The 20,551-nt window shown below is 62.0% G+C and overlaps 1 protein-coding gene across 1 annotated transcript in view; it reads right to left on the bottom strand.

The window, feature by feature from the left end:
• UBA1 (ubiquitin like modifier activating enzyme 1) overlaps positions 1-19,777 on the bottom strand; it is a 46,381-nt gene extending 26,604 nt beyond the window's left edge. Inside the window, 11 exon segments of the mRNA XM_065653293.1 lie at positions 292-438; positions 3,014-3,111; positions 4,682-4,814; positions 5,883-5,973; positions 6,852-6,958; positions 8,356-8,490; positions 10,522-10,690; positions 13,338-13,402; positions 15,131-15,235; positions 19,645-19,752; positions 19,754-19,777. Of these exon segments, the coding sequence (XP_065509365.1) occupies positions 292-438; positions 3,014-3,111; positions 4,682-4,814; positions 5,883-5,973; positions 6,852-6,958; positions 8,356-8,490; positions 10,522-10,690; positions 13,338-13,402; positions 15,131-15,235; positions 19,645-19,752; positions 19,754-19,777 (1,182 nt within the window).
• Positions 19,778-20,551: the final 774 nt, after the last annotated feature.

The raw sequence follows: 20,551 nt of genomic DNA, 5'->3' as shown, positions 1-20,551 counted from the left end.
TGACCCCCAGTGTCCCCAGCGCCCCCCATGTCCCCACCCCCCCAGTGTCCCCAGTGCCCTCCCAGTATAAACCAGTATCCCCAGTATCTCACCCCATCCCGGGAGGGTCTCCCATATACCCCATAAATTGTTTCCACCAGCCCCAATGCATCATGGGAGGCCCCAATTTCCCCATTTCTCCCCCATTTCTGACCCCCCAGTGTCCCCAGCGCCCCCAAAGTCCCCACCCCCCCGGTGTCCCCAGTGCCCCCAGTGCCCTCCCAGTACAAACCAGTGCTCCCAGTATCTCACCCTGTGCTGGGGGCGGGGCGGGCGCCCATGTTTCTGGATGAACTGGTGCAGCCCCTGCCAGCCCCGGTGCAGCATGGGTGCGCGCTCCAGCTTCCCGTAGTCGGTCACCAGCAGCTCCGGCTCCGCCAGCGAATCCCGGAGGCGCTTCTGCACCAGTACGGACCAGTATGAACCAGTATGGACCGGTACGGACCACTACGGACTGGTACGAGCCTCCCCCTCCCACACACCGACCCCCTCTTCCCTCATAAACCCTGACCAGTATGGACCAGTATGAACCGGTATGGACTGGTACGGACCAGTATGATCCAGTATAGACCAGTATGGACTGGTACGAGCCTCCCCTTCCCACACACTGACCCCCTGTGCCCTCATAAACCCTGACCAGTATGGACCAGTATGAACCGATATAGACTGGTATGGACCAGTATAATCCAGTATGGACCAGTACAGACCAGTATGGACTGGTACGAGCCTCCCCCTCCCACACACCGACCCCCTGTGCCCTCATAAACCCTGACCAGTATGGACCAGTACAGACCAGTATGGACTGGTATGAGCCTCCCCTTCCCACACACCGACCCCCTGTCCCCTCATAAACCCTGACCAGTATGGACCAGTATGAACTGATATGGACCAGTATAATCCAGTATGGACTGGTATGGACCATTATAATCCAGTATAGACCAGTACAGACCAGTATGGACTGGTACGAGCCTCCCCTTCCCACACACTGACCCCCTGTGCCCTCATAAACCCTGACCAGTATGGACCAGTATGGACCAGTATGATCCAGTATGGACCAGTACAGACCAGTATGGACTGGCACGAGCCTCCCCTTCCCACACACCGACCCCCTGTCCCCTCATAAACCCTGACCAGTATGAACCAGTATGGACCAGTATGGACTGGTATGAGCCTCCCCTTCCCACACACTGACCCCGTTCCCTCATAAACCCTGACCAGTATGAACCGATATGGACTGGTATGGACCAGTATAATCCAGTATGGACCAGTACAGACCAGTATGGACTGGCACGAGCCTCCTCTTCCCACACACCGACCCCCTGTTCCCTCATAAACCCTGACCAGTATGGACCAGTATGGACCAGTATGGACCAGTACGGACCAGTATGGACTGGCACGAGCCTCCCCTTCCCACACACCGACCCCCTCTTCCCTCATAAACCCTGACCAGTATGGACCAGTACAGACCAGTATGGACTGGTATGAGCCTCCCCTTCCCACACACCGACCCCGTTCCCTCATAAACCCTGACCAGTATGAACGGATATGGACTGGTATGGACCAGTATGATCCAGTATGGACCAGTACGGACCAGTATGGACTGGTACGAGCCTCCCCTTCCCACACACCGACCCCCTGCACCCTCATAAACCCTGACCAGTATGGACCAGTATGGACCAGTATGGACCAGTATGGACTGGTACGAGCCTCCCCTTCCCACACACTGACCCCCTGTGCCCTCATAATCCCTGACCAGTATGGACCAGTATGGACCGGTATGGACTGGTACGGACCAGTATGATCCAGTATGGACCAGTACAGACCAGTATGGACTGGCACGAGCCTCCCCTTCCCACACACCGACCCCCCGTCCCCTCATAAACCCTGACCAGTATGAACCAGTATGAACCAGTATGGACCAGTGACCCCCCAGGCCCACACATTTCCCTCCCAGTTCCCTCCCAGTTTAAACCAGTTCCGTCCCAGTCCCTCCCAGTTTAAACCAGTTCCCCTCCCAGTCCCTCCCAGTCCCTCCCAGTCCCTCCCAGTTCATCCCAATTCCCTCCCAGTCCCTCCCAGTCCCTCCCAGTCCCCTCCCAGTCCCTCCCAGTTCATCCCAGTCCCTCCCAGTTCATCCCAATTCCCTCCCAGTCCCTCCCAGTCCCTCCCAGTTCATCCCAGTCCCTCCCAGTCCCCTCCCAGTTCATCCCAGTCCCTCCCAGTTCATCCCAATTCCCTCCCAGTCCCTCCCAGTCCCCTCCCAGTTCATCCCAGTCCCTCCCAGTTCATCCCAATTCCCTCCCAGTCCCTCCCAGTCCCCTCCCAGTTCATCCCAGTCCCTCCCAGTTCATCCCAATTCCCTCCCAGTCCCTCCCAATTCCATCCCAGTTCCCTCCCAGTCCCCTCCCAGTTCATCCCAGTCCCTCCCAGTTCATCCCAATTCCCTCCCAGTCCCTCCCAGTCCCCTCCCAGTTCATCCCAGTCCCTCCCAGTTCATCCCAATTCCCTCCCAGTCCCTCCCAGTCCCCTCCCAGTTCATCCCAGTCCCTCCCAGTTCATCCCAATTCCCTCCCAGTCCCTCCCAATTCCATCCCAGTTCCCTCCCAGTCCCCTCCCAGTTCATCCCAGTCCCTCCCAGTTCATCCCAATTCCCTCCCAGTCCCTCCCAGTTCATCCCAGTCCCTCCCAGTTCATCCCAATTCCCTCCCAGTCCCTCCCAGTTCATCCCAGTCCCTCCCAGTTCCCTCCCAGTCCCCTCCCAGTTCATCCCAGTCCCTCCCAGTTCATCCCAATTCCCTCCCAGTCCCTCCCAGTTCATCCCAGTCCCTCCCAATTCCATCCCAGTTCCCTCCCAGTCCCTCCCAGTCCCCTCCCAGTTCATCCCAGTCCCTCCCAGTCCCTCCCAATTCCATCCCAGTCCCTCCCCGTCCCTCCCAGTCCCTCCCAGTCCCCCCCAGTCCCTCCCAGTACTCACGAAGCGGATCCTCTTGGGCATCTTGACCTGGGTGACGATCCCCCCGCGCTCGTAGTCGCTGAAGCCGCTGGTGTCACCGACGCTGAACGTGTACGGGCCTGGGGGAGCGGCGTCAGGGACCCCGGCGTCCGGGGGACCCAGGCGTCCGGGGGACCCAGGCATCCGGGAGAGGGGACACAGGCGTCCGGGAGAGGGGACCCAGGCATCCGGGAGAGGGGACACAGGCATCCGGGAGAGGGGACCCAGGCATCCAGGAGAGGGGACCCAGGCATCCAGGAGACCCAGGAAACCGGGAGAGGGGACACAGGTGTCTGGGAGGGACCCAGGCATCCGGGAGAGGGGACCCAGGCGTCCGGGAGGGACCCAGGCATCCGGGAGAGGGGACCCAGGCATCCAGGAGAGGGGACCCAGGCGTCCGGGAGACCCAGGAAACCGGGAGAGGGGACACAGGTGTCTGGGAGGGACCCAGGCATCCAGGAGAGGGGACACAGGCATCCGGGAGAAGGGACCCAGGCATCCGGGAGAGGGGACCCAGGCATCCGGGAGGGACCCTGGCGTCCGGGAGAGGGGACCCAGGCGTCCGGGGGACCCAGGCAGCCGGGAGAGGGGACCCAGGCGTTTGGGAGAGGAGACTCAGGCATCCAGGAGAGGGGACCCAGGTGTCTGGGAGGGACCCAGGCGTCCAGGAAAGGGGACCCCAGCATCCGGGAGAGGGGACCCAGGCGTCCCGGACAGGGGACCCAGGCGGCCGGGAGGGACCCAGGTATCCAGGAAAGCGGACCCAGGTGTCCGGGGAGGGGACCCAGGCATCCGGGAGGGACCCAGGCATCCGGGAGAGGGGACCCAGGCGTCCGGGAGACCCAGGCAACCGGGAGGGGGGACACAGGTGTCTGGGAGGGACCCAGGCATCCGGGAGAAGGGACCCAGGCGTCCGGGAGAGGGGACCCAGGCATCCAGGAGGGACCCAGGCATCCGGGAGAGGGGACCCAGGCATCCGGGAGGGACCCAGGCATCCAGGAAAGCGGACCCAGGTGTCCGGGGAGGGGACCCAGGCATCCGGGAGGGACCCAGGCATCCGGGAGAGGGGACACAGGCATCCGGGAGGGACGCAGGCATCCGGGAAAGGGGACCCAGGCGTCCGGGAGGAACCCCGGTGGCCAGGAAAGGGGACCCAGGCGTCCGGGGGACCCAGGCAGCCAGGAGACGCCCAAAAACGGACCCAGGCATCCGGGAGACCCCCAGAAAGGGACCCAGGTGTCCGGGAGATGCCCAAAAAGGGACCCAGGCGTCCGGGAGAGGACCCAAAAAGGAACCCAGGCATCCGGGAGCCCCCCAAAAAGGGACCCAGGCATCCGGGAGAGGACCCAAAAAGGGACCCAGGCATCCGGGAGACCCCCAGAAAGGGACCCAGGCATCCAGGAGAGGACTCAAATAGGGACCCAGGCATCCGAGAGCCCCCCAAAAAGGGACCCAGGCATCCGGGAGATGCTGGAGAAAGGGACCCAGGTGTTCCGGGGGGGACCCAGGCGTCCGGGGGTGGGGGGACCCAGGTGTTCGGGGGGGACCCAGGCGTCCGGGGGTGGGGGGACCCAGGCGTTCGGGGGAGACCCAGGCGTCCGGGGGTGGGGGGACCCAGGCGTCCGGGGGGGACCCAGGCGTGCTGCTCACCGAGGACGCGGATCTCGAGGGGCCCGCAGTGGTTCAGCTCCTCCATCCCCTCCACCTCGGTGAAGGTGACGAAGTCTCCGGTCTCGAAGCCGTGACGAGCGTCGTCCAGACACGTCACCTCCCCCGGGCAGCCCTGCGAGGGACCCAGGCGTCCGGAGGGGACCCAGGCGTCCGGGGGGGGACCCAGGCGTCCGGGAGAGGGGACCCAGGCGTCCGAGGAAGCCCCCAAAATAGCCAATATAGGGGACCCAGGCGTCCGGGAGAGGGGACCCAGGCATTCGGAGCAGGGACCCAGGTGTCCGGGAGCAGGGACCCAGGCGTTCGGGGAAGGGGACCCAGGCGTCCGAGGAAGCCCCCAAAATAGCCAATATAGGGGACCCAGGCGTCCGGGAGAGGGGACCCAGGCGTCCGGGGAAGCCCCCAAAATAGCCGATATAGGGGACCCAGGCGTCCGGGAGAGGGGACCCAGGCGTTCGGGAGCAGGGACCCAGGCGTCCGGGGAAGCCCCCAAAATAGCCAATATAGGGGACCCAGGTGTCCGGGAGAGGGGACCCAGGCATTTGAGAGCAGGGACCCAGGCGTTCGGGGAAGGGGACCCAGGCGTCCGGGGAAGCCCCCAAAATAGCCAATATAGGGGACCCAGGCGTCCGGGAGAGGGGACCCAGGCGTCCGGGGAAGCCCCCAAAATAGCCAATATAGGGGACCCAGGCGTCCGGGAGAGGGGACCCAGGCGTCCGGGGAAGCCCCCAAAATAGCCAATACAGGGGACCCAGGCGTCCGGGAGAGGGAACCCAGGCGTCCGAGGAAGCCCCCAAAATAGCCAATATAGGGGACCCAGGCGTCCGGGAGAGGGGACCCAGGCGTTCAGGAGCAGGGACCCAGGCGTTCGGGGAAGGGGACCCAGGCGTCCGGGGAAGCCCCCAAAATAGCCAATATAGGGGACCCAGGCGTCCGGGAGAGGGGACCCAGGCGTCCGGGAACCCCAAAACAGAGACCCAGGTGTCCGGGAAAGGGGACCCAGGCGTCCGGGGAGGGACCCAAAGTAGCCTGTATAGGGGACCCAGGCATCCGGGGAGGGACCCAGGCGTCCGGAGAAGACCCCAAAATAGCCAATATAGGGGACCCAGGTGTTCAGGGAAGGGACCCAGGCGTCCGGGGAGGGACCCAGGCATCCGGGAGAGGGGACCCAGGCGTCCGGTACCTTGGTGACCATGGAGACCATGGCGCTGAGCGGCTGCTCCCCGTTGGTGTCGGTCACCACAAAATCGTCCCCAAAATCGCAGAAAAGCTGCCTAAAAACGGCGGGGGGAGGGATCAGCCAGGGGACCCAGGCGTCCGGGGAGGGACCCAGGCGTCCGGGACTCCCTAGAAAAGGGAGCCAGGCGTCCGGGAGCCCCCCAAAAAGGGACCCAGGCGTCCAGGAGAGGACTCAAATAGGGACCCAGGCGTCCGGGAGACCCCCAGAAAGGACCCAGGCATCCGGGAGAGAACCCAAAAAGGGACCCAGGCGTCCGGGAGATGCTGGAGAAAGGGACCCAGGCGTCCGGGAGCCCACCAGAAAGGGACCCAGGCATCCGGGAGCCCCCCAGAAGGGACCCAGGCGTCCGGGAGAGAACCCAAAAAGGGACCCAGGCGTCCGGGAGCCCCCCAGAAAGGGACCCAGGCATCCGGGAGATGCTGGAAAAAGGGACTCAGGCGTCCGGGAGGCCCCCCAGAAAGGGACCCAGGCATCCGGGAGAGAACCCAAAAAGGGACCCAGGCGTTCGGGAAAGGACCCAAAAAGGGACCCAGGTGTCCGGGAGATGCTGGAGAAAGGGACCCAGGCGTCCAGGAGCCCCCCAGAAGGGACCCAGGCATCCGGGAGAGGATCCAAAAAGGGACCCAGGCATCCGGAAGACCCCCAGAAAGGGACCCAGGCGTCCGGGAGCCCCCCAGAAGGGACCCAGGCATCCGGGAGAGAACCCAAAAAGGGACCCAGGCATCCGGGAGCCCCCCAGAAAGGGATCCAGGCATCCAGGAGATGCTGGAAAAAGGGACTCAGGCGTCCGGGAGACCCCTAGAAAGGGACCCAGGCATCCGGGAGAGAACCCAAAAAGGGACCCAGGCGTCCGGGAAAGGACCCAAAAAGGGACCCAGGCGTGCGGGCGCCCCGGAGCCCACAGGGACTCACCCGAACAGCCCCCGCGTGTCGGCCACCACCAGCTTGATCCCACGGTCGTGGCAAAAGTCGCCGACCCAGAGCTGCTCGTCCAGGGGGGAGTTGGTGAGAACCACGACCTGCGGGGACAGACGCGGGGACATGGGGACGGGGGGACAGGGGGACGGGGGGATATGGGGACATGGGGACATGGGGACGGGGGGACGGGGGGACATGGGGACGGGGGGACAGGGGGATATGGGGACATGGGGACAGGGGGACATGGGGACGGGGGGACAGGGGGACAGGGGGACATGGGGACGGGGGGACAGGGGGACGGGGGGACAGGTGGACGGGGGGACGGGGGGACAGGTGGACGGGGGGACAGGGGGACGGGGGGACAGGGGGACGGGGGGACGGGGGGACAGGGGGACGGGGGGATATGGGGGGGATTTGGGGGTTCGGGGGCAGTTTTGGGGTTCAGGGGGGTCCAGTATTATTGGAGGTTCAGTATTTGGGGGGTTCATTATTTTGGGGGTTCATCACTTTGGGGGTTCATCACTTTGGGGGTTCATTACTTTGGGGTTCGTTATTTTGGGGGTTCGTTACTTTGGGGTTCGTTACTTTGGGGTTCATTATTTTGGGCGTTCATTATTTTGGGCGTTCATTACTTTGGGGGTTCGTTATTTTGGGGGTTCGTTATTTTGGGGGTCGTTACTTTGGGGTTCGTTACTTTGGGGGTTCATTACTTTGGGGTTCATTACTTTGGGGGTTCATTACTTTGGGGGTTCATTACTTTGGGGGTTCGTTACTTTGGGGGTTCATCACTTTGGGGGTTCATCACTTTGGGGGTCACTATTTTGGGGGTTCATCACTTGGGGGTTCATTCCTTTGGGGGTTCATCACTTTGGGGTTCAATATTTTGGGAGTTCGTTACTTTGGGGGTTCATCACTTTGGGGTTCAATATTTTGGGGTTCGTTACTTTGGGGGTTCGTTACTTTGGGGGTTCGTTACTTTGGGGGTTCGTTACTTTGGGGTTCAATATTTTGGGGGTTCATCATTTTGGGGTTTGTTACTTTGGGGGTTCGTTACTTTGGGGTTCAATATTTTGGGGGTTCATTCCTTTGGGGGTTCATCACTTTGGGGTTCAATATTTTGGGAGTTCGTTACTTTGGGGGTTCGTTACTTTGGGGTTCATTACTTTGGGGGTTCATTATTTTGGGGTTCGTTACTTTGGGGTTCATCACTTTGGGGGTTCATCACTTTGGGGGTTCATCACTTTGGGGTTCATCACTTTGGGGGTTCATCACTTTGGGGGTTAATTATTTTGGGGTTCGTTACTTTGGGGGTTCGTTACTTTGGGGGTTCATCACTTTGGGGGTTCACCACTTTGGGGGTTCACCCCTTCAGGATTAATTATTTGGGGGGTTCACCATTCCATCGGGGGAACCACGGAGGGCGGCGGATCCGGAGGCACTTTTGGGGGGTTCGGCGGGGGGGGGGTGGAATTTGGGGTCAGGATGATTTGGGGGGTACCTGAAAAGCCTCCAGGAATTGGGGGGTGAGGGGGTGGCTACAACTGGTCACCCCCACGTACGTGTTGAGCTCGGCCACGCGCGGCAGCGTCGCCTCGGCCCGGTTGCGCCCGACGTCGCCTTCGCGCAGGTAAAACTGGGGGAAAAAACACCCAAAAACGGGGTTCGGGGGGGGGGGGACGTCTACGACCCCCCCCGAGGCCCCTTGAAGCCCCAAAACCCCCCCAAAATCAACCCAAAATCCAAGCGAACGGCCCCAAAACCACCACCCCCCCCCCCCCCCGGACGCCCCGATTGCGGCGGCGGAATCGTGGAGATAAAACGGGGGAAAAATGGGGAAAACCACCAAAAAATGGGGGGTGGGGGGACCCTAAAATTTCTACAAGTTCCCACAAGCCCCCCAAACCCCAAAACCCCCCCGGACGCCCCAAAAATCCACCCGGACGCCCCAAAAAACCCCAAAACGCCCCAATCCCAATAGGGGAATCACGGAGATAGAAACGGGGGAAAACGCCAAAAAATGGGGGAAAACCACCAAAAAATGGGGGGTGGGGGGGACCCTAAAATTTCTACAAGTTCCCACAAGCCCCCCGAACCCCAAAACCCCCCCGGACGCCCCCAAAAATCCACCTGGACACCCCAAAAAACCCCAAAACGCCTAAACCCCGATGTTGTAACCGTGGAGATAGAAACGGGGGAAAACGCCAAAAAACGGGGGAAAACCACCAAAAAATGGGGGGTCGGGGGGACCCTAAAATTTCTACAAGTTCCCACAAGCCCCCCGAACCCCAAAACCCCCCCGGACACCCCAAAAATCCACCCGGACACCCCAAAAAACCCCAAAACGCCCCAATCCCAATAGGGGAATCACGGAGATAGAAACGGGGGAAAACGCCAAAAAATGGGGGAAAACCACCAAAAAACGGGGGGTCGGGGGGACCCTAAAATTTCTACAAGTTCCCACAAGCCCCCCGAACCCCAAAACCCCCCCGGACGCCCCAAAAATCCACCCGGACACCCCAAAAAACCCCAAAACGCCCCAATCCCAATAGGGGAATCACGGAGATAGAAACGGGGGAAAACGCCAAAAAATGGGGAAAAACCACCAAAAAACGGGGGGTTGGGGGGACCTTAAAATTTCTACAAGTTCCCACAAGCCCCCCGAACCCCAAAACCCCCCCGGACACCCCAAAAATCCACCCGGACGCCCCAAAAAACCCCAAAACGCCCCAATCCCAATAGGGGAATCACGGAGATAGAAACGGGGGAAAACGCCAAAAAATGGGGAAAAACCACCAAAAAATGGGGGGTGGGGGGACCTTAAAATTTCTACAAGTTCCCACAAGCCCCCCGAACCCCAAAACCCCCCCGGACACCCCAAAAATCCACCCGGACACCCCAAAAAACCCCAAAACGCCCCAATCCCAATAGGGGAATCACGGAGATAAAAACGGGGGAAAACGCCAAAAAATGGGGAAAAACCACCAAAAAATGGGGGGTTGGGGGGACCTTAAAATTTCTACAAGTTCCCACAAGCCCCCCGAACCCCAAAACCCCCCCGGACGCCCCAAAAATCCACCCGGACGCCCCAAAAAACCCCAAAACGCCCCAATCCCAATAGGGGAATCACGGAGATAGAAACGGGGGAAAACGCCAAAAAATGGGGAAAAACCACCAAAAAACAGGGGGTCGGGGGGACCCCAAAATTTCTACGACCCCCCACAATCCCCCCTGGACCCCCAAACCAGCCCCTTTATGGACCTTAATCCATCCAAGGGGGGGTTAATTAACCCCAAACGGCTTCATTAGGCTAATTAGGTTGATTAACTTACCTGGGAGGAGATGTTGGACCATATATGGGGGGGTTGGGGTCGTGTAGGGTCATGAACTTGACGCCCCGGACGCCCCGAAAACCCCCAAATCAGCCCTTTCATGTGGTTTAATTAACCCCGGGAAGCTTTAATTAACCCCCAACGGCTTAATTAGGGTAATTAGGTTAACGAACTGCCCTGGGAGAAGAGCTCAGACCAGGTGGGGGGCGCGTAGGGTCATGAACTTGACGCCCCAGACGCCCCAAACCCAACTCCCTATTGGGCTCAACCCACCCGAAGGGGGCCTTAATCAAGCCTAAATGACTTAATTAGGTTAATTAGCTTAACGAACTGACCTGTGAGGAGAGGTCGGCCCAGGTGGCGGGGTGGGGGTCGTGCAGGGTCACGGCCTTGACCCCCCCGAGCACCAAGTTCTTGGCCACTTCCAGCCCCAGCCCCCTCAGCCCCGACACCAGCACGGCCGCCGTCTGCATGCGCCGCATGGCCTCGTGCCCCAAAACGTACCTATGGGGGCGAAACGGGGGGGTCCCCAACATCATCGGGGGGTCCCCAAACCTGGGGGGGAACCCCCAGATTTGGGGGGATCCCCCCAAAGTCAAGGGAACCCCCCAAAGTCCCGCTGGGTCCCCCCCAAGTTCAGCTCAACCTGCTGCGGAGTCTTGTGGTTCCAAGTGGAGTTTGGGGGGGAAATGGGGGTCTCTAAAACTATGGGGGGGTCCCCAAATCTGGGGAGGGGTCCCCAAGACTCCAGGGGGGTCCCCAAAGCTGTGGGCGAACCCCCAGACCTGTCCAGGGCTCCTCAAGGTCAAGGGAACCCCCCAAAGTCCCACTGGGTCCCCCCCAAGTTCAGCTGAACCTGCTGCGGAGTCTTGTGGTTCCAATGGGAGTTTGGGGGGGAAATGGGGGTCCCTAAAATTACAGGGGGGACTCCAAGACTCCAGGGGGGTCCCCAAAGCTGTGGGGGAACCCCCAGATTTGGGGGGATCCCCCCAAAGTCAAGGGAACCCCCCAAAGTCCCGCTGGGTCCCCCCCAAGTTCAACTGAACCTGCTGCAGAGTCTTGTGGTTCCAATTGGAGTTTGGGGGGGAAATGGGGGTCTCTAAAACTATGGGGGGGGTCCCCAAATCTGGGGAGGGGTCCCCAAGACTCCAAGGGGGTCCCCAAAGCTGTGGGCGAACCCCCAGACCTGTCCAGGGCTCCTCAAGGTCAAGGGAACCCCCCAAAGTCCCACTGGGTCCCCCCCAAGTTCAACTGAACCTGCTGCGGAGTCTTGTGGTTCCAATTGGAGTTTGGGGAGGAAATGGGGGTCCCTAAAACTATGGGGGGGTCCCCAAATCTGGGGAGGGGTCCCCAAAGCTGTGGGGGAACCCCCAGATTTGGGGGGATCCCCCCAAAGTCAAGGGAACCCCCCAAAGTCCCGCTGGGTCCCCCTCAAGTTCAGCTCAACCTGCTGCGGAGTCTTGTGGTTCCAATGGGAGTCTGGGGGGGAAATGGGGGTCCCTAAAACTATGGGGGGGGTCCCCAAATCTGGGGAGGGGTCCCCAAGACCCCAAGGGGGTCCCCAAAGCTGTGGGCGAACCCCCAGACCTGTCCAGGGCTCCTCAAGGTCAAGGGAACCCCCCAAAGTCCCACTGGGTCCCCCCCAAGTTCAACTGAACCTGCTGCGGAGTCTTGTGGTTCCAAGTGGAGTTTGGGGGGGAAATGGGGGTCCCTAAAATTACAGGGGGGACTCTGAGACTCCAGGGGGGTCCCCAAACGTGTGAGGGGTCCCTAAATTCATGGGGATCCCCCAAAATTCAGGGAAAGGACCCAGGAGTCCGGGGGGAACCAATGTTGGGCGGAACTAAAGTTCTGGGTCCCGGGGGTGGGTGGGGAAGGGAAGTGACGTTGCACCGAGGCACTGGGGGACCGGAAATAAAAAGGGACCGAGGCACAGAGGACACCCGGAAGTGCGGGGATTTTGGGTCCTTAAAGTCCTGTTTTGGGGCAAATTTGGGGGATTTTAGGTCCCTAAAGTCCATTTTGGGGCAAATTTGAACAGATTTTGGGTCCCCAGCAGAGATTTTTGGGGCAATTTTGAGGGATTTTTGGTCAATTACTGGAGGTCCGGGAGGGACCCAGGCGTCCGGGAGGGACCCAGGCGTCCGGGGGAGAACCAGGAATTCAGGAAGGACCCAGGAGTCCGGGAGGGACCCAGGCGTCCGGGGGGAGACCGAGAAGTCTGGAGGGGGACCCAAGAATTAAGGAAGGACCCAGGCGTCCGGGAGGGACCCAGGAGTTCGGGAGGGAACCCAGGAATTCAGGAAGGAGCCAGGCGTCCGGGAGGGACCCAGGCGTCCGGGAGGGGGACCCAAAAATTCAGGAAGGACCCAGGAGTCCGGGAGGGACCCAGGAGTTCGGGAGGAGACCCAGGAGCTCGGGAGGGGGACCCAAAAATTCAGGAAGGACCCAGGAGTTCGGGGGGGGACCCAGGAGTTCGGGGGGGGACCAAGGACTCTGGAGCGGGACCCAGGAATTCAGGAAGGACCCAGGCGTCCGGGAGGGACCCAGGCGTCCGGGAGGGGGACCCAAAAATTCAGGAAGGACCCAGGAGTCCGGGAGGGACGCAGGAGTCCGGGAGGGGACCCAGGAGTTCGGGAGGGACCCAGGAGTCCGGGAGGGGACCCAGGAGTCCGGGAGGGGACCCAGGAGTTCGGGAGGGACCCAGGAGTTCGGGAGGGACCCAGGAGTTCGGGAGGGACCCAGGAGCCCGGGAGGGGACCCAGGAGTCCGGGAGGGGACCCAGGAGTCCGGGAGGGACCCAGGAGTTCGGGAGGGACCCAGGAGTTCGGGGGGACCCAGGAGTTCGGGAGGGACCCAGGAGTCCGGGAGGGGACCCAGGAGTCCGGGAGGGGACCCAGGAGTTCGGGAGGGACCCAGGAGTTCGGGAGGGACCCAGGAGTTCGGGAGGGACCCAGGAGCCCGGGAGGGGACCCAGGAGTCCGGGAGGGGACCCAGGAGTCCGGGAGGGACCCAGGAGTTCGGGAGGGACCCAGGAGTTCGGGAGGGGACCCAGGAGTTCGGGAGGGGACCCAGGAGTTCGGGAGGGACCCAGGAGCTCGGGAGGGGACCCAGGAGTCCGGGAGGGGACCCAGGCGTCCCCCGCGCTCACAGCTGCCGGGAGTAGAGCCCCTCGTCGATCTCGGCCTCCGAACCGTTCTTGGCCATCGCCGAGCCCTGGGGACATTGGGGACACGCGTGTCACCGGGGATGGGGGGACAGTGAGGGGACGAAGGGACAGGGGGACAATGGGGACATGGGCACAATGGGGACAGGGAGACAATGGGGACATGGGCACAATGGGACAGGGGGACAATGGGGACAGGAGGACATGGGGACAATAGGGACAGGGGGACAGGGGGACAATAGGGACAGGGGGACAATGGGGACAAGGGGAACAGGGGGACATGGGGACATGGGGACAGGGGGACAATAGGGACGGGGGACAATAGGGACAATAGGGATAATGGGGACATGGGGACATGGGGACGGGGGGACAATGGGGACATGGGGACGGGGGATATGGGGACATGGGGACAGGGGGACAGGGGGACAACGGGGATAGGAGGACAACGGGGACGGGGGACATGGGGACAGGGGGACAGGGGGACAATGGGGACATGGGGACAATGGGGACAGGGGGACAATGGGGACATGGGGACAGGGGGACAATGGGGACAGGGGGACAATGGGGACAGGGGGACAATGGGGACAATGGGGACAGGAGGACATGGGGACAATGGGGACAGGGGGACAATGGGGACAGGGGGACGTGGGGACAGGGGGACAATGGGGACAATGGGGACAGAGGGACAATGGGGATAGGAGGACATGGGAACGGGGGGACAATGGGGACGGGGGGACATGGGGACGGGGGGACATGGGGATAATGGGGACATGGGGATAATGGGGACATGGGGACAACGGGGATAGGAGGACAATGGGGACAGGGGGACATGGGGACAGGGGGACATGGGGACAGGGGGACAATGGGGACAGGGGGACGGGGTGATCTGGGGGGACACTGGAGGACAATGGGTGATGTCAGGTGACACTGGGTGAGCTGGGGTGACGATGGGTGATGTCAGGTGGCAACGGGGGACAAAGGGGGGACACGGGGGGGACCCTGAGTGATGTCAGGTGACCTGGGGGGACAAGGGGATGACACTGGGTGCCAAAGGGGGGACACTGGGGTGACAGTGGGTGACACTGGGTGACAGTGGGGTGACACTGGGTGCCACTGGGTGACAATGGGGGGACAATGGGGGGACAATGGGGGGACAATGGGTGACACAGGGGGACAGCGGGTGACAGTGGGGGGACACTGGGTGCTGGTGGGTGACTCACGTGGCGGGGGGTGGGTGACAGTGGGTGACACTGGGGTGACACTGGGTGACACTGGGGTGACACTGGGGGACACTGGGGGGACACTGGGTGACAATGAGGGGACACTGGGTGCCGGTGAGTGACAATGAGGGGACACTGGGTGACAATGAGGTGACACTGGGGGACACTGGGGGACAATGGGGGGACACTGGGGGGACACTGGGTGCCAGTGGGTGACACTGGGTGACACTGGGGTGACACTGGGGTGACAATGGGGGACACTGGGTGACAATGAGGGGACACTGGGGGGACACTGGGTGCCGGTGGGTGACTCACATTGGGGGGGGGTGGGTGACACTGGGTGACACTGGGTGACAATGAGGGGACACTGGGTGACAGTGGGGTGACACTGGGGTGACACTGGGGTGACACTGGGTGACACTGGGGGGACACTGGGTGACACTGGGGTGACACTGGGTGACAATGGGGGGACACTGGGTGACACTGGGGTGACACTGGGGGACAATGGGGGGACACTGGGGGACACTGGGTGCCGGTGGGTGCCGGTGGGTGACTCACGTTGGGGGGGGCGGCGCTGGGGGCGGGGGTGGGGTCGGGGGTGGGGCCCGTGGGCGGCGCTGACCCGGACACGCGGCGCTTCTTGGACAGCGGGGAGCTGGACATCTGCGGACACACGGACGCGCCGGCCTCAGCGCCGACGCACGGACGCGCCGGCCCTCAGGGACGGACACACGGACACACAGGCCCTCAGGGACACACGGACACACCGACCCTCAGGGACAGACACACCGACCCTCAGGGACGGACACACGGACGCGCCGACCCCTCAGGGACACACGGACACACCAACCCTCAGGGACGGACACACGGACACACCGACCCTCAGGGACACACGGACACGCCGACCCTCAGGGACGGACACACGGACACGCCAACCCTCAGGGACGGACACACGGACACACCGACCCCTTAGGGACGGACAGACGGACACACCAACCCCTCAGGGACGGACACACGGACACACAGGCCCTCAGGGACGGACACACGGACACGCTGACCCTCAGGGACGGACACACGGACACACCGACCCCTCAGGGACGGACAGACGGACACACCGGCCCTCAGGGACAGACACACGGACACACCGACCCTCAGGGACGGACACACAGACACGCCGACCCCTCAGGGACGGACACACGGACCCCTCGGGGACGCAGCGACAGACAGACGGCCACACGGACCGCTCGGGGACGGGACACACAGACACACGGACCCCTCGGGGACACACAGACAGACAGACCGACCCACCCCTCGGGGACAGACAGACGGACCCCTCGGGGACACACGGACAGACGGACGGACCCCTCAGGGACGGACACACGGACAGACAGACAGACAGGGACAGACGGACGGGGGGGACAGACGGACGGGGGGGACAGACATCTGGGGACAGACGGACGGGTCACAGCTCACACAGGGACAATGGGGACAATGGGGACACTGGGAAGGACACGGGGTGACAACGGGTGACACTGGGTGACAATGGCAGGGACACTGGGTGACACTGGGACAACATAGGGTGACACCAGGTGACACTAGGGGGACATCGGGTGACACTGGGAAGGACACGGGGTGACGCCGGGTGACACGGGGTGACAACGGGTGACAATGACAGGGACACTGGGTGACACCAAGTGACACCAGGGGGACACCGGGTGACACTGGGTGACAGCGGGTGACACTGAGGGACATTAAAAGGACACTGGGTGGCATCAGGTGACACTGGGTGACACTGGGAAGGACACCGGGTGGCATCAGGTGACACTGGGTGACACTGGGAAGGACACCGGGTGACACTGGGTGGGACATTAGGTGACACCGCTGACACCAAGTGACACCAGGGGACATGGGGTGACACTGGGAAGGACGCGGGGTGACACCGGGTGACATTGGGAAGGACACGGGGTGACACAAGATGACACTGGGAGGACATTGGGTGACACTGGGAAGGACACGGGGTGACACCAGGTGGCACTGGGTGGGACATAAGGTGACACCGGTGACACCAAGTGACACCAGGGGACATGGGGTGACACTGGGAAGGACACGGGGTGACACTGGGTGACACTGGGAAGGACACGGGGTGACACTGGGTGACACCGGGTGACACTGAGGGACGTTAAAAGGACACTGGGTGGCATCAGGTGACATTGGGAAGGACACGGGGTGACACTGGGAGGACATTGGGTGATAGTGGGAAGGACACGGGGTGACAACAGGTGACACCAGGTGACACTGGGGGACACATCAAGGGACACTGGGGGGGACACTGGGACATAGAGAGTGACACTGGGAGGACAATGGGCGACATCGGGGGACACTAGGGGTGACACTGGGGGACACAACAGGGGACACTGGGGGGGACACGGGGGGGGACACGGCGGGGGGACACGGTGGGGACACCAGGGGACACTGGGGGGGACACTGGGGGGGACACTGGGGGGGACACTGGGGGCACTGGGGGGGACACCAGGTGACACTGGGGGGGACACTGGGGGGGACACTGGGGGGGACACCAGGGGACACTGGGGGGGACACTGGGGGGGACACCGGGGGACACCGGGGGGGACACTGGGGGGGACACTGGGGGGGGGACACCAGGTGACACTGGGGACACTGGGGGGGACACCAGGTGACACTGGGGGGGACACTGGGGGACACCAGGTGACACTGGGGGGGACACTGGGGGGGACACTGGGGGACACTGGGGGGGACACTGGGGGGGACACTGGGGGGGACACACCAGGTGACACTGGGGACACTGCGGGGGGACACTGGGGGGGACACCGGGTGACACACCAGGTGACACTGGGGACACTGGGGGGGACACCAGGTGACACTGGGGGGGACACCGGGTGACACTGGGGACACTGGGGGGGACACTGGAGGACACTGGGGGGGACACTGGGGGGACACTGGAGGAAACTGGGGGGGACACTGGGGGGACACTGGGGGGGACACTGGGGGGGGACACTGGGGGGGGACACTGGGGGGGGACACTGGGGGGGACACCAGGTGACACACCAGGTGACACTGGGGGCACTGGGGGGGACACCGAGTGATACTGGGGGGACAATGGGGGGACACCGGAGGGACACTGGGGGGGACACCGGGTGACACACCAGGTGACACTGGGGACACTGGGGGGGACACACCAGGTGACACTGGGGGGGACACCGGGGGACACTGGGGGGGACACTGGGGGGGACACTGGGGGGGGCACCGGGGGGGACACCGGGTGACACTGGGGACACCGGGGGGGACACCGGGTGACACTGGGGACACTGGGGGGGACACACCAGGGGACACTGGGGGGGACACTGGAGGAAACTGGGGACACTGGGGGGGACACCGGGGGACACTGGGGGGGACACTGGAGGAAACTGGGGACACTGGGGGGGACACTGGGGGACACTGGGGGGGACACTGGGGGAGACACTGGGGGGGACACCAGGTGACACTGGGGGGGGACACACCAGGTGACACTGGGGGGACACCAGGTGACACACCAGGTGACACTGGGGGGGACACCGGGGGGGACACCGGGGGGACACCGGGGGACACACCAGGTGACACTGGGGGGGACACTGGGGACACACTGGGGTGGCCCCGCCCCCGGAGCGCAGGGGGCGGAGCTTCCCCAGGGGCTCCCATTGACCAGGTTCCCGGGGGGGTCCCATTAACGGGGGGGGGGCCCCATTAACCAGGAAAATCCCATTAACCGGGGGGTCCCATTAATGAGGTTCCCATTAATCGGGGCGGGGGGGGGGGCACTAATGAGGCTTCAATTAATGACGTTCCCATTAACAGGGGGGTCCCATTAACCAGGGGGTCCCATTAATAGGGGGGTCCCATTAATTGGGGGGGGTCCCATTAATTGGAGGGAGTCCCAGTAATCAGGAAAATCCCATTAACGGGGGGGGTCCCATTAATCAGGGGGTCCCGCTAATGAGGTTCCCACTAATGAGGTTCCCATTAACCGGGGGGGTTCCATTAATCAGGGGGTCCCGCTAATGAGGTTCCCATTAATGAGGGGGGTCCCATTAACCGGGGGGGTCCCATTAACCAGGATGATCCCATTAATTGGAGGGGGGGGGTCCCACTAATGAGGTTCCCACTAACGAGGTTCCCATTAATGACGGGGGTCCCATTAATGAGGTTCCCACTAATGAGGGGGGTCCCATTAATGGGGGGGGGGTCCCATTAACCAGGACGATCCCATTAATTGGAGGGGGGGGGTCCCACTAATGAGGTTCCCATTAATGAGGTTCCCACTAATGAGGGGGGACCCATTAATGGGGGGGGTCCCATTAACCAGGACGATCCCATTAATTGGAGGGGGGAGGGGTCCCACTAATGAGGTTCCCACTAACGAGGTTCCCATTAATGAGGGGGGTCCCATTAATTGGGGGGGGGGGTCCCATTAACCAGGACGATTCCATTAATGGGGGGGTCCCACTAATGAGGTTCCCACTAATGAGGTTCCCATTAATGAGGGGGGTCCCATTAACCCGGACGATCCCATTAATTGGAGGGGAGGATCCCACTAATGAGGCTCCCATTAATGAGGGGGGTCCCACTAATGAGGTTCCCACTAATGAGGTTCCCATTAACCAGAACGATCCCATTAATGGGGGGGGGGGGTCCCATTAACCCGGACGATCCCATTAATTGGAGGGGGGGGCCCACTAATGAGGTTCCCACTAATGAGGTTCCCACTAATGAGGGGGGGGCCCATTAATATGGGGGGGGGCGGTCCCAATAACCAGGAAAATCCCATTAATGGGGGGGGGGGGGGGTCCCACTAATGAAACTCTCATTAATGGGGGGGGTCCCACTAATGAGGTTCCCACTAATGAGGTTCCCACTAACCAGGGGGTCTCACTAATGAGGTTCCCATTAATTGGGGGGGGGGGAATTTTCCCACTAAACCCCACGGGAGGGGGGTCGCACACCCCGCCCCCAGCCCCGCTCCCGGTGCCGTTTTGCGCCGTTTTGCGCCGTTTTTTTACCAATCTCGCTGTCCAGGCCCCGCCGCCGGGTCCCGCCCGCTCCGCTCGGCTCCTCCGCCACAAGATGGCGGCGGCTCCTTCCCCGCCCGCCTCCTCCCGCCTCCCCGCCGCCCCGCCCACCGCCCCTTCCCATTGGCCGCCGCTCCCCGCCGCCGCGCCACGATTGGTGGAAACCTCCCGCCGCCGCCCGCCCCCCTCTCCCGATTGGGCGCGCCCCGCCTTGGCCCCGCCCCACAGCGTGGCCCGGATGGGGAGGCCACGCCCCCCCTCGTTACATATGCATAAGGGGGCGTGGCCTCGTGACACAGCAGCGCGGACGGCGGCCGCGGAGGGACAAGAGACCTATAGGGGCGTATCGCGGCCTATAGGGGCTCATTGGAGCCCTATAGGGACCTATAGGGGCTCATTGGAGCCATATAGGGCCCTATTTATACCGAAAAGTCGCCAAAAAGGCTCATTAACCCCGTTAAAAACCTTAAAAAGCAGCACAACCCCACCCGTCGCCCTTTATTTTCCTTTTCCTTATGGTTCTATAGGGAACCCGTCGCGGTTTCCTGAGGGATTTTCTTAAATTTCGCCCCAAATCTCTCGGTTTTTCGCCTTTTTTTGGGGATTTCAAGGTTAAAACGGCGGATGACGTCACTGAAACGAGCTCGGGTCGAAGTTCGTCCCGTCAGCGTTGGAAAATGTGCAGAAACCGCAACGGAATTTGCCTATTTTGGTGGATTTTCAGTGCTTGGACGGCGAATTTCCGTTAAAATTTCTTAAGAAATTCTTCAGAGTTTCTTCAGAATTTCTTCAGAATTTCTTTAGAATTTCTTCAGTTTCTTTAGAATTTCTTTAGAATTCCTTAGAATTCCTTCAGAATTCCTTTAGAATTCCTTTAAAATTTCTTCAGAATTTCTTT

This window comes from Caloenas nicobarica, chromosome 29, assembly GCF_036013445.1.
Source record: "Caloenas nicobarica isolate bCalNic1 chromosome 29, bCalNic1.hap1, whole genome shotgun sequence".
NCBI lineage: Eukaryota > Metazoa > Chordata > Aves > Columbiformes > Columbidae > Caloenas > Caloenas nicobarica.
This window is presented reverse-complemented; position numbering and strand designations above follow the sequence as displayed.